We start from the raw sequence: 14,584 nt of genomic DNA on the forward strand, positions 1-14,584 counted from the left end.
CCATTGCCGCGGCCCTTACGGGCCCGCCCACCCACCATGGCCAGACAGAGCGGGCCACGCCCCCTTCCGATAGGTCAGAACGCGAGGCGCACAGCGCAACCCGATTGGCCAGCGGGGCTGTCACTCAACCACGGGGGCGGGCCGCCGGCTTCCGTTGCGTCTCCCCGTTGCGGCTGCGCGGCCGTTAGGCTGTGGGCGCGCAGGCTGCGGCCCGCTCCCCGCTCCGCCCCGGTGCGTCACGTGACGCGGGTTCAGTGTTTACATTCGAAGCGGGCGACCCCGCGCCGCTCCCTCCCCCTCCCACCCCCTCTCTCGGGGCCGCGCGCGCCGCCCGGCGGTGCCCGTTTCGCTTTCACTTCCGGGCGGCCGAGGGCGAGCAGCGGAGGCGCGGAGCCGCCCGCAGCGCCCCCCCGGCACGGCACGGCCCCAGCCCCAGCCCCGGCCCCGGCCCGCCCCTCCGCGGCCCCACCCCCGCAGTGAACTGAGGTTCCCCTTCCCCTCCCCCGCCCGGCGCACACACACACCACACACACACCGAGCCTTCCTCTGCCTACTCCTCCTCCTCTTCTCCCCCCCCCCCCCCCCGTCCTCCTCCTCCTCCTGCGCCGAGGCAGAGAAAGGGAAGGGCAGGGAGGAGGCGCCGGGCCTGGCTCTACCCGCCCCGAGCCGCCGCCGCACAACATGGAGGAGCTGGTGGTGGAGGTGCGGGGCTCCAACGGGGCCTTCTACAAGGTACCGGCTGCTCGCGGCCCGCCCGGGCCTCCGCGGAGGGAGCGGGGCCGGGAGGAGGAGGGGGAGGAGGAGGCGGCGGCTCCTCCCCGCGCTGAGGGAAAGCGGGGGCCCCGGGGCAGGGAGGAGGAGGAGGAGGAGGAAGGAGAGCGGGGCTGGGGGGGAGGCCGCGGCGAGGCCCGCGCCGTGTGCGAGGGGAGGGGGCCGCGGCCGGGGGCTCGGCGGGTCCGGCCCAGGAGGGGGGAGGCCGGGAGAGGCCCCCGGAGGCCGAGGAGGGTGCGGGCCTCCCCTATTGTGGGGAGGGAGGCCCCGCGGCGCCGGGGCGGGGGAGGCCGGGAGGGCCCCGGGCCTGCTCTCCGTGGCGCCGAGGCCGGGCCCGGGCCCGGGACGTTAGCGGTGAGATCCGCTGCCGCCGGGACTCCGGGAGGGCCCCGCTCCGGGCGGGCAGGGGCCCGTTAGGTGCGGAGCCGGGCCCAGAGGCCGGCCGCAGGGCTCAGCGCCGCGGCTGGGGACGTCGCCTGCGGATATTAAAGAGCGTTGCTTGACCGAAAATGCGTGTGCTGAGTCGCTGAGTGCTTTTATTTATCTAACATGCATCTTACTGGGACTACTAGGTAGCATTCCATGTTTATTCCCAAGTCCTTGTGCTGAATAAAGCCATCACTGAGTTCTCCATATATTCCCCGAGCACTTAATGCCTTTATTAATACCGTGTAGTGCTGCTGCGGCTCTGCGTGTGTTGGGGGGTATTAATTAAGGGCCTATTAATTAATAGGGCGTAAGCTGTGCTTTTACGCTGTGCACAGAAAATCAAAGTTTGAACACTGGGTTTGGGCCTACCCTCGCTGGCATGTGCACCTGTTATGAATGTACCAGAAACTGTCGTGGATCAGTTTCTGAAAGTTTACTGTCATTTAGGTGCTGTAGTACTTTAAAATATGGGCCCAGCTATTGCGCGACATCCAATATTTATGTTAGCAATGAAGGCACGGGTAGAATTTCACACTCTGATGGTAGTGTGGCAGTGCAGGTTGGTATCCAAATGGTAGAGTTCCAACACCATTGAGTTGTTGGCTTTCTTCCTTTTTTTGTTTCAAAGAAAACGACGACAATTTTTTTTTTAAATCCATGAGATAATTTCATATTCTGGAAAGATCCTAAGATAAAGAAAAAGATAAGTATGAAAAGTTTGTAAATGTGATACACAGAGCATTCTGTGGGTTTGCAGTGTTGCAGCCACAGTCCTGTATCTATATATTGCTTCCTGGAATTAAATTTATTTAGCACTTACAAAAATCAGTTCTAAATTTTTGAAAATGCAGTATTTGCTCAGGAAGAAACATAAGGCATAATATGTTGCTTGAGAGAACTTCTGACAAGGCTTTTATCAAATTTCATGACTATATTTACACAAAATAGATGATAAAAATGATACTGTACATTCTTTAGTGGTCAATATTGTTAAAGAAACCTGGGGGAAACTGAAAGTTTCTGGAACTTTTTTTTTTTTGTCATGTTCGGTTTTGATATCATGATGTCCTTTTTCCCTGTCCTCCATAATATACCCAACATACTTCTGGTTGTGGTTTAGGTAGCAATCTCAGATGAGCATTTTTATACTCATGGGGATTTATTCATTATGTTTTAGTGTGGTTTAATGTATCCAAGTACACACAGACATTGCTTCCATATTGTATATTATGTTTGCCTTTTAACTTTTAGAAATTCAGATACAAGAATCTTTTTTTTTTTTGGTCTCTTAATCTTATCTAACCATGAGGGTTTGGCTAAATTATCTAAGGGAACTTAAATGGGGCTCTTAACATTTACTATCTGTCTAGATGGAACATCAAACTTCAGATAAATAGAGCAACAGATCTTTTTAAACTAAAAATTAGGAAATCTCATGCAGTAATATTCAGTGTACATCAGCAATTTTCTTCTAGCCTGAATTACTTAAATAAAAGAATCGCAACTGGAATTCATCATAACCTTTGAGTATCACACTCTTAGTAAGTAATTTGTTAGAATGTTTTCTTGTGAGTTTTATGCATGTCTTGCAGATCCGGAATTTGATTATAAAATGGATTGATTGATCCAGCATAACAAGAAGCATTATGATGTTAAATGCAGATTTAATGGCAAGATTTTATTTATTTTTGTTCAAGTTTCTTTAAGCAGCATCCTGAGAAATGTTTAGAGTGTTATTTTTGTAAAACAAATAAAACATTTTTTATTCCGTCTCATGGTTTACTGATACTTAGTTTCGTTGGCTCTGAATCGTTCTGATGATCTTCATTAGAGTATGTACATGTTTTGGAAAAACAGCTCCTACATCTTGGTATTAGGATGTGGAGGGGAAGAATATGATGCTGCTGGAGTTGTGAAGGGACTATGTGATACAAGTAGGTACCTAACAGCCACTTGAGGTTTTCATAGCCTTTTTGTAACTCTCTGATAAGACCCTATGATTTCAAGTCCCTAAACAGTTTAATTTTTGAGTGTTCCCAGCAGCATCTTGATCTTGAAAGTATAAAACCGGTGTCTAATTGGCACCTAGGCTCTACTGAGAGTCATAAACCAGGCTTTTCTCTGCCTGTGTTACCTGTGGGACTTGATCCAGAGCACATGCTGAGATGCATCTGAAGGGATCATGTTCCACACAAAACACAGGAGATGGTTTTGATACCTCAAGAGGCAGAGCATGCATTCAGCGTGTGGAAGATGTTAATTCACATTTCATACTGGTCAGGTGTGCTGTTTCATAGAGTTCTGGAATGCCTTGGTTTGATCCCCGCACTGGAGACTAGTTCTTCATGTAATTATTAATGCATTAATTCAAATATTATTTGGTGAATGCATCACAGTTTCATGAACTTTTTCTCCTTACCCATGTGAACTATTCCATGGAAAGTGCAGTGCAGTCAATAAGCATGATTCAGGAATAGTCAGTAATCTAGTACCTAGAGGTGCTTAGTCATGACTTGGTAGATCGCTTGGCCCAGAATCCCTGGAAAGAAAAGATTAAATCCCCTTATTTATTTTAAGAATAGTCCAACAAACAGCCAGGACTGCAAATCCTAAGGGGAGAGAACTGCCCTTTTGGAGCTCACAGCTAAGTAACTAAATCTTGAAGATGTGTGCCATTAGGGCATATCTTTTCACATCTTGTTGGTTAATATGGTGTGGTAAATGGATTTTTTAAGCTCTTGTTCTCAGAGGACAAAGACAGTCCCTTGTCTAATCTTTTAAGCACTAGCTTTAGATACTTTTTCCCTGTAAAAGGGTATGTGCTGGATGCCTTTCCAGCATGGAATTTTTTACTCTCCCCAGCTTGGGAGTGATTCTCTTGTATCTTCTGCTAGAGATAGAAAGCATCCTCGTTGAGGCAGATTGCTTCAGATACTTGCTGTTAACATTTGTGTGTTCTCTGTAATCAAGTTTTGCCACTTCTTGCTCTATAACCTTGTTACAATACTCAAACTCTTCTGATCCCAGTAGTTTCAGCACTCTGCCATTGTTTCGGTAGTTTTCTAGGTACTTCACTTTTTTCTGTTGAAGCTGCAATTGACAAAATCATTCATCTTAGTTTTTTTACTTCATGTCTATGTTAACAACTGTACTCAGGGCCTCCCTTTGCATTCCATACCAATTTTTTCTTTGCTTTCACTGTTCTACACAGATGTACCCTCAGCAAATAAGTATCTTCAGTCTCTTTGTACATTCTCAATCCTGTCTACTCAGTCCTTCTGAGGATGATAGCCTGTAACATTTTTCCTGATTTTTGTTGAGTGATTTTTGTTCTGTGATTTTTCTTGTTTCCTGGTCTGCTTCTTTGTATGGCGGTACGCCTGTTCTCAGATTTGGTAGCCATCCTTCCTTCCAACAGGTATAAAATGGTACACAGCTGTTATGCAAACAGTAGATGCGCGTTTGTATAAACATAACATTTTCATCTTAGAGCATTTTTTCCCTATTCTCACTTTTAAATTTTATTATCCTCTGTTATTAAAATGTTTGACACTACTTGCATCTAATGTAAGACTTAAAAATATATATATGTATCAAAATACTTAATGGCAGCTAGTGCCTTTTTGTTCCTTTGAAGTTTCTGTCATGCCATTTAGCACAAAAATAACAAATACAATGGAATTTCCAATAATTCTCATTTTGTATCTAATAACTCATACAATTTAGACCACATCTTTAGCATGTAACCGTTCTTACAATACAAATGGTCATATGTGAGAAAGACCATAACATGCCAGTGTTTGATTATAATCTCTTTTACTTAATTATGTCTGAAGCATGGAGATAAATGCTAATAGCTAATGTGACTGAAAGTCAAATTTGGTGTAGGAAACTTACCACATTTGAATCTTTCACATCAGAGAGGAACAAGCAGACTTGGCCATTGTTTCTGTGAACAGAAGCACATTTTGCAAAAGGAAACCTCTCAGTCATTTGGTTTTCTTATGTATTCTTACTTGGTATCGCTGGTAGTGTTAGTGATACCACAGCTGCTGTAGTCATTCAGTGTCCTGTCTTCTCATTTGAGTTTCATCTAATTTCAGTGTGTTTTTAATGTTTTTTTCACGTATGTGTTCACGTTTATCATAGCCAGTGTTCTGTCCCTTCTTGAGTGTGCCTTTCAAGCCCAAATATATGCACCTTTGGGTTTAAACTTCCATGCCCAACTTGTACTCTTTATTTCCAGAAAGCCTGATGAATGCTTGTTGTGCTTTCCATAATACTCAGTGTGAAATCAGTGGCTCTTCTCTGCCTTCAGTGACATCTGGGACCAGCTTGTCCTGTTACTGTGAATTTGCCTTGTGATGTTAATGGTCTATCACTTCGCTTTAGTATTGTGTATAGTATTATGCATATCACAGAATACAAAACACAATTGTGGTAAGTTTTAGTTTTCATAATGCATTAATAGTTGAGGTTTTTTTATAAAAAAGGTTTTTTTTCTTATAAAATTTAGAAATGTTTTGAGGCATTTAAATTCATACTTAGAAATGTAGAAAGGCTTAAGTGTTCAACCTTAAGTGTACAAATTAATTTTACTTACTAGAGATATTAAATTCTTATACCTGTGAAAAATAGAAATAATGCTATATGGACTCAGAAAAATGTTCTGGCCAAGGTGTATCTGAGGTCTTTTTCCTGTGTCACAAGATTGTAACTGCAGAACAAGGAAAACCAGCTTTCTGTGATTAGTTGGGATTAGGCAACAGTATATCTGGGCTATTAATGTATTTTGTCTGGTTAATTGTTTTGTAAGCATAAAATTCATTATGGAAGTAGCAGAAGTGTTGTATACTTGAAATGAGGTACTTTGCAAGGTATCCCTCTCCTTGTAAGATCAGCAAAGCTGGAAAATAAAGAGCAAATAACAGTGTTATGACATCAACTTCTTTGGCCAGGCTGGAGCAAAAGCCGGTGCTTGATCTGTTTCTGAACTCTGTAAACAAAAGAAACTGTTGATTTTATTATATTCACTATTGATAATCTATATTGATGCTACTTCTGTATGGTCAACAGGTATCCTTAGTGTTCCTGGTTCAGGTGTCTTTTTGGTTTTGGGTTGAGACCAAAGCAATGTTGAAGTCATTCTCCTTCCTTAAGAGGAGCTTTTGTAGTAGCTGGAAAGTGATAAAACACTATAATAATAAATTTGTAAACATTTGCACAGTGTTGGAATCATCTTCAGCCTAGTGGAGTCCCTCAGTCCCTGTGTCTGTCACAGTTAAGGAATGATAAAAGCTCTGCACCTGCTGTACTAGACCTTCAGCCTTTAAATTGGGCCATGATGCAAGTTTAAGGCAAGGATTGCCCATAGTTAAATATTCTTTTAATTAGCTGTATTTTACATTTTCCAGATTTTTAAAGTACTATAATGTTTAAAGGTGTTAGGTTAGTCTTCAGTTTGTTAACATTTGTTTGTGTCACCATCTGGTTTGGTTATTAATGGTAGCCTTTAGCATTAATACGCCCATTTGGTTATATTGCTGCACTCAGTAGGGTCTACTCAAGATGGTTTGGATGTTAGGAACTGTGAGGTCAGGAAATGAGGCATAGTCTTGCCTTTTACTGCTGTGCTGGTGCGTTTCTGTCATATCCCATAATTTGTACAGTGTTATTTGGAGCGTCTTTTGGTGTTTTCATTACCATAGAGGGGATGACTTCTCCAAAAGCATCTTTCAGAGAAGCAGCAATTTTTGCTATTTTGTGAATATGAGAAAATTAGGTATGAACAAGTTACTTCTCAAGACGTTGTACTGTGTTACTCCTACCCGTCTTCCCTTGAGGCTATTCAGCGCTCTTGGTGGCATTTCTGTAGGATTTGCTTTGTAAAATAACCTCTGCTTTTGCATACTGGAATGTTACTAATAATACTAAGTCCTGTCTTTTCCATTCCGTGGCGTGAAAGAGTTATGCCAAATATTTGGTAGTGATTACAGTATTTTCTTCAGGTATTAAAGGCATCCATTTCTGCTACATCCATAAGAATAGGTACTTCAGAGCTGCACATGACCAAACATTGGAAGAAATGTGGGAAGAGCCTTTGAAAGTGATGTGTAATGTTTCAAAACAAGTCAGGACTATCTTAGTATCAGTGAAGTGCATATTCTGTTCTGGGATTTTCTTACAGAGGAGACAGCAATATAAAACAGTAGATAAGTGTCTGGGGGTCATAATGATCAACTGGGAGTTCTGTTGCCTTTTTATAGAGAGCATTTCTGTCCTACTGTCAACATAATGCAGAGATACGGTTTTAGATCTACTTTGCATTACATCATTTCATAAAATGCAAACTATGTTTGTAATCCCTTTGGAAGGAATATCTTGGAACTTCAATATAAGTAATTACCTAGGTTTTGTTAAAACCATCCCTAAATCTTAGGGCTTCTTGAATAAATTTCCTTTGGATGCTAGTAGTAATAAACTTTCCTGTAACTTTATTTACAGTATTGAGAGAGATGAGCAAGGTATAAAACACGCTTTTGCTATTGTCCTTGTGACATGGCTTTGACTTCTGCTCAAGATGGCATTAGTTATTTTCAGATTATCAACCAGCACTGCACCTGTTTATTTTATTGCATGTCTCTCAGTGCACTTTAGATGTGTACTTGTGCCCGCATACCGCTTAATTTCATTACATCAGGTACTGCTCTTGTTTGATTCTACAAGTTACTGCTGCAACTTAGCAAATGCTTGGGAATACTTCATAAAGGAAAGTGTTGGTAGAAGTTTTTTAACCACTTAAACTCCATACCTAGAGAATTCTTACCTTCGTGTAAGATGCCAGTTATTTTTGTCTTAGTAACTTGAAATGGGAGGAGAATGAAAAGTTCCATAGTTCAGTAACTACAATTTCTAAAATAAATTAGTTACTGCTAAGTTATTTCCAACTTACTGAGAATTTTTAAATCTGCTAAGACTCATCTCCATTGGTAGAATTTCCATAAACTCTCTTGATAGCGCGTTTTCATCTACCTTGCAAGGGCATATAGAATAATATATAATAATACATTTATGTATGGACAAATACCAGTGGAATGCTCAGCACTTTGCCAGTGCCTGTTTTAGCAGTTTGTAAAGGTATTTTAAAAAGGAACAAACCGCAATCTTTTCAGCCTTGGTTGCTCTGTGACCTCTGTAATTTGAGGCTGTGAAAAATGCTTTCATTAGTGAATCCCAAAGCTCTTCAAGTAGTGTCTCAGTCTTGCTTTTCTGTAGATGGGGAAGTTTGGGCATAAAGATGGGAGTTGATCAAAGGTCGATCAGTTGAGTAGCATAAGTGTGGAAAAGCACTTGGGGTTGAGTCTTAGTTCTGTATTCTGCTTCGTGGTTGTGTGGGAGACAGCACAACTGCTGTCCATTACCCAGAAGGAAAGCGAAGGAAGGCTGCAGGGCATTTAACTTACGTTTGTGTGCTAAGGAAGCTGAGTGTGATGAAACTAATACTGGGAGAATTGTGCTGGAATGGATGTCGGCAAACTTTGCTAGTGTGATATTTAAGCTTACCTTGAAGTAAAAGAGAAAAGAGGCAGGATTGTTTTCTAGGAGTATTTGTTTTATTTCTATACCATAGTTTCCCTGGCAGAAAGCACAAAATGTTCATTATAAAATCAAATATGTTAAAATCAAGTTATAACTCACTATTCAGAATGATCTTGCCATTTGATAGTGACCTTTCTACTTTTTATAAGTAATGGGAGAGAATGTGTGTATGGCTTGGACATTGTGTCTGTACACTGGCAGATATGAATTCAAGGTTATCAACTTTCAGTATGCATTTTATATAGGACTATTGCAGAATTAAAAAGGCTGAGTCAACACCATACTTACGTTTTGAGTTCTGCTAATATCTCTGAAAGGAAAAAAAAAAAGAAAGTTTTAAAATTATTTTTTTAAAAAAATATGGACAGGCAGACCATAATTATATCTTTCTTTTCTTCACAGGCATTCGTAAAGGATGTCCATGAAGATTCTATTACAGTTGTATTTGAAAACAAGTAAGTATATTGCTGATGTTATACCTAGAAACGTGGCAGAGTTCCCATCTTGAATTTGATTAACCTAAATATAATTTAATAATGATGGACATTGGCATCTTTTAGATACTGTAGGCTTGCTGCTAGTGTGTTTTAGAATTGTGTTTGAGGTGTTTATTATGTTGTGACATTTTCATGTAAATGCTTTTATTTGTTTAAATATTTTTTAAGTACAAAACTACATTGGTGTGAGATTTCTTAGAAAGATGAGCATATTATTGAACTTACATAATTGCAACCAATATAAGTAAGCAGTGGTATCATGACTGCTTCTGTCTCATGGGAATATCTTATTTTAATTTACCGAATTACGTTAATACAAAATGTGTTTTATAGATAAGTGATAAATGCCAGTTTTCTTAGCTCTAATTTTCCTCATCATTTAAGGGCATTACAAGTTGACCTTCCATTATACTGTTCAGCTCAGGTTTTCTTTCCTTCAGGAGGGAAACAACATGCTGCTGTGTACTTTTTCCTGTCAATCTTCATGGCATCGTCTGTGGTTTTGGAAATTGTTTTCCTATTTCTCTAAAAATAAGTTATTTTTGTCATACTCATTTTATTCAGTCTCTGTTAAAGAACCTGAAAATTCAAACTGAATTCAGACTAAATCCGGATCATGTTTTCATGAGCTATAGGTAGAACCAAAGAAATAAGACTTCTTTTGAATGAAGAGTTCAAAAGGGTTATAAAACTTTTTAGTCTGTGTTTCTGATGTTAGGAGTAAAACCTATAACTGTAAACAGAAATCTTCCAGCAGTAGTTTGTACAAAACAGTGCAGGTGGCATCAAGCTATCGTTTAAGCTGCTTAATGATCACTTAATGAGTGTTTCTTCCAAACATTAATTTACCTTTTCTATAGATGTTTGCGTGCACAAGCTCTGCAAAACTCAAAAATTGATGGATTTTGAAAGCAGTAAAGTTTCTTTTTTAAAAAAAAAAAAAATGTGAATAGGCCATTCAGTGTATTTTTATTTGCAGCTGGCAACCAGAGAGACAAATACCATTCCACGATGTGAGGTTTCCTCCACCTGCAGGCTATAATAAGGATATAAATGAAAGCGATGAAGTAGAGGTACGTATGCTCCATTCTCAGAATTTGATTTGAGAAGTGAGAGAACTTGGGGTGGAAAAAATGTCAGCCTAGCCAGTTGTAAGGCTTGCCTCCCTGTTGCATGGCATCACTTCTTTAATCCCAAGTACTACGTAGAATATGATGTCATGCATGTCATCAAAAGAGATTTTTGCTGTGTTAGCCTGGACTGTACTTCTTTGACTACATTTAATTTTTAACTCTTTAACTACGCAGATGTTTAATAACATCTATATGTTAATAAAACTTAAAGCTGAATGAGGAAGATTGTGTTATGTGTGTATGTATACAAAATACATTTAAATATAAAAATATATATGTAAATACTGATGTATATGTAGAGGGAGTCTGACTTAAATATGGCATATTCCTAAAACTTGCCCACTTTATGAAAAAATATTTTTATAATTATTATTATTAAGAAAGTGAGAACTTGCAGCATTTATATTTTGGTTGCATGTTATTTAAGTTTATTTTGATTTGAAAAATAAGAAAATGGCAATTTTTTTCTGTAGATGTGGCCAGTATCATGTATGTGCTAAAGTAGTATAGATATACGTCCCCTCCTATCTTCACCCCCACTTGTAAAACCTCTTTGGACTTGTACACAATAAGCGTTGTTGATTGAATATTAACGTATTTAAGCACTGAAGCGATTATTACTGGTAAATCTTAGGTACAATATTATTTATGATATAATACACATAAGTTTATATCCTACCTGTACTTGCAGTAGATACTGCTGTGCAGTGCCTAGGTTGGAGACTTTAAGTATCAGTATATCTTGCTGGTTTTCACACATAACAGAGCTGATGATTATACTAATCAATATCAGCTTTTGTGATGTCTTTTAAGAATGCTACAAATATGTAATATATATATTTTATTTAGGTTTATTCCAGGGCAAATGAAAAAGAACCCTGCTGCTGGTGGTTGGCTAAAGTGAGAATGATAAAGGGTGAGGTAGGAATATGCATATGTACATATTTATTTACTTATATAAACTATTTTTTGTGTTGATTTCTTTTATATTGATGTGCAGTAACATAAGCTTTCCCCTCTTCACTTTCAAATAACTTCTTGATTAGGACTGTTGCAATTGCCATTAACATCAATGTAAAAAGTTCGAATTTGACTTTTAGAGTTAACGAAAGCACCTTTCACTTAATAGTGTAAGTCTTACTCTTGTCATAAGATGTGTGTCTTGGATGATTTTATTATTTTTATATCAGTTTTACGTAATAGAATATGCAGCCTGTGATGCTACGTACAATGAAATTGTCACAATTGAGCGTTTGAGATCTGTGAACCCCAATAAACCTGCAACAAAAGATACTTTTCATAAAATCAAACTGGAAGTTCCAGAGGATTTAAGGCAAATGTAAGTGCAAGAATTTCTTTATAACTTGTTTCAAAACATGGGTAACTTCTTGAGTGTGAGAAAAGAAGGAATAAAAATGCTTCTTACTGTTTGAAAGTAACTTCTACAGTTTTCATGTAAGAATGTAGAAAATAAAAATGTGAATGTGATCAGAAGTATAAAAATGATCTTTGAAATACAACTTAGTCTTGCAGGAAGAAATACTTCCTTTAAGGTTTTATGGCTTACGTGCAGCATAGATTAAGATTTTTATTCAGTACAATATGTATTCTTATTTGTATTCTTGTTCAGTGATGTACACAAATTAATATGAATCCATTCTTGGTCAACTTTATTGATAATTTGCAAATGGTCACTCTATCAGTGAAAGAGTATTTGACAATCTATCCAAGTTGGTATTTAATGACAATAGAAAACGTTGCCCTATATTGTAGGGCATAAGGTATTTTGGTGATAGCTCTGGAAATAGTTGTGCAGTAACAAAACCTCCCATAATATGGTACAGAAACAATTGGTTTTCTCCTTTAATGCTGTCATGTCTTTTTCTTCAAAATATAGCTCTAAAACCACGGATTAATACCATCTCCCCTTCTTTAGCTTCAAATAAATTCTTGCTTTTTTGAGATGCATTTTATTACCCCAACGTGAAATAAGCTATAAACTCAGATTAAACTCAGAGTTTCTCAAGTTAATGTTATAGTAAACAAGTTCACTAAGTAATGAGTATACAGAAGAAGGCTGGAGAAGCAAAACGGTGCATGAGATGACCATAAGGTCATTAGAATGCTGCAGTGGATGCAGTGAAGCTGCATATACTGGTTCATGGTGTGTTTGAAACTCAAATTTGCTGGATGTGACAATCCTAGCTTTTTTTAATGTGAAGTTTTCCTTATCTGGTTTGTCATTTCTTAGATGTGCATACAGATAAATTTTCTGAAAAAAAACTCTTTCTACTATTGTGAAAACCACTGGAAGTAAACGGAGTAAAGTAAATGACGTCAGAATGAAGCAATACCTGCATTAAAAGGGAGGACTTGGATACATGATTTTTTTAAGATTCATTGTATTAAGAAAAGAATCTTTTTTTAGCTGTGAACCATAAATGCAGCAATTATTATTTTTAAATATGTCGCATTTTTATTCTTTAGGTGTGCCAAAGAGTCTGCACATAAGGACTTCAAAAAGGCAGTTGGAGCTTTTTCTGTAACATATGATTCTGAAAACCATCAGCTTATTATTTTAGTAAGTATGAACAGTTAACTATACCAAATACAGTGTTTTGTTTGAAAGGTGCATATGTAAAATGCTGTTTTCTTTGTTAATAATTTAGTCAATCAATGATGTAACAACAAAGCGGGCAAATATGCTGATTGATATGCACTTTCGAAGTCTTCGTACCAAGTTATCCCTGATTTTGAGGAATGAAGAAGCTAGCAAACAGCTGGAGGTACGTTGTTTTTCTCTGAAGTATTTTTTTTAAAAGAAAACACGGGCACTTACTAGCTGTTAGGATTTGTATGGGGAAGAAAGTAATTATATACTGATGCTATTCTTAGTGTTAAAAAGAGGCAGATGAAGATGTAACCCTAACAAAGAGGCTCATAGTTACAGGGCCTCTTCTTACAAATAATCATTTTTATCCAACCTTATATCCAGTCCTGCCCATCAAGCAGGATCTTGTGTTAAATACAAATATGTATAAACATGCATTTATTTTGCATTTTGAACCATGGAATAGTCACTACGGCATGAATAGTGCCACATATTAAATAGCTTTTAGTAACTGTTTTTAAAAATAGCTGGAGTGAATATGGCTTGATAGTGAGATGGACTAGAACTGAATCTTTCAAAACAAACATAGTGAAAATGAGAGGTGGATCTATAGGAAGGGGTGAGACTGATGTTGGTAGGATGTACAGAGGGATTGGTTTGTCTCTAGATAAAATGTTAGGAAATTGTCTTACAGCAGGTACAGCTTCTGATATTCCTGTAACTGGAGAGTGGGTGTTGACTGGCAAGAAGTTTGACTCATATTTGTCCATGGAAAAAAAGGAGTAGGCTAAGAAATCAGGGGATCTTTGTACAGTAGAATTAACATATCTTTATGTTTTTACTCCTATCTACAAATTGGAAAAAAATAGCAACATTTCAAAAAAACTTTCTTTTTAGATTCATCAGCAAGAACTAGAAGTACCACCAAAACTATTGTTGTTAAAGTTTTACGTTGGGTGAATACCAGCTCTGTTATTTTGGAGCCAGATTTTGTTATTCCCACCCCACGACCCCAACAGGGATTAGACCAGTTTTGGTTTTAGCTTGAAATGGGATGTGGTGTAGTCATTCAGGACTCTTGTAAGCAGCTGTGTGTGTACCTACTGTATACAAGAAGTTCTTCCATTATTCTCATTAGTCTTTTGATTTCTGTATTTGAGAGGTGCGATCCAAGTTTCTTTGGGTCTTGGTCTCTTCCTGATCTTGAGAAAACTAGTCTCTTCTCATTGGTGTTCCTTCTTGAGTACAATCCATTCTTCTGTCTTCCTCCAGAACTGACAATTGTGTGGGCAGTTTACCTCTTGAAGTGCAAAGTATTATTTTGGAGGTGGGAAGAACAACAGCCTTTTTAGAGCTAATTCTCTGTACATGCTCCCACAAATGCATGCAGCAGCAGCTGCTGTAATTGATTCCTTTCCCAAACTAATGTGGGATTCTTGCTCTCATTCTAAGACTGAACGTTTTTTTTTTCCTGCTGTGAAAGACTGGACAACTTGATTTGATTCTGACTTGAAGGCCTTTATTCTACATAAGCAGTACTTAAA

At 38.9% G+C, this 14,584-nt stretch overlaps 1 protein-coding gene across 6 annotated transcripts in view; it reads left to right on the forward strand.

The window, feature by feature from the left end:
• Window positions 1-344: 344 nt before the first annotated feature.
• FMR1 (FMRP translational regulator 1) overlaps window positions 345-14,584 on the forward strand; it is a 30,427-nt gene continuing 16,187 nt past the window's right edge. For 4 of the 6 annotated variants that reach the window (XM_040572425.1, XM_040572422.1, XM_040572426.1 and 1 more), the window contains exons 1-7: window positions 360-732; window positions 9,202-9,254; window positions 10,276-10,369; window positions 11,279-11,350; window positions 11,620-11,768; window positions 12,917-13,010; window positions 13,099-13,215. In XM_040572425.1, coding sequence (XP_040428359.1) covers window positions 682-732; window positions 9,202-9,254; window positions 10,276-10,369; window positions 11,279-11,350; window positions 11,620-11,768; window positions 12,917-13,010; window positions 13,099-13,215 — 630 coding nt within the window. In that variant the 5' untranslated portion in view covers window positions 360-681. Of the gene's footprint in view, window positions 733-9,201; window positions 9,255-10,275; window positions 10,370-11,278; window positions 11,351-11,619; window positions 11,769-12,916; window positions 13,011-13,098; window positions 13,216-14,584 lie in introns of all 6 variants that reach the window. The other 2 variants (XM_040572421.1, XM_040572423.1) reach the window with 2 other exon arrangements.

This window comes from Cygnus olor, chromosome 13, assembly GCF_009769625.2.
Source record: "Cygnus olor isolate bCygOlo1 chromosome 13, bCygOlo1.pri.v2, whole genome shotgun sequence".
Taxonomy (NCBI): Eukaryota; Metazoa; Chordata; class Aves; order Anseriformes; family Anatidae; genus Cygnus; species Cygnus olor.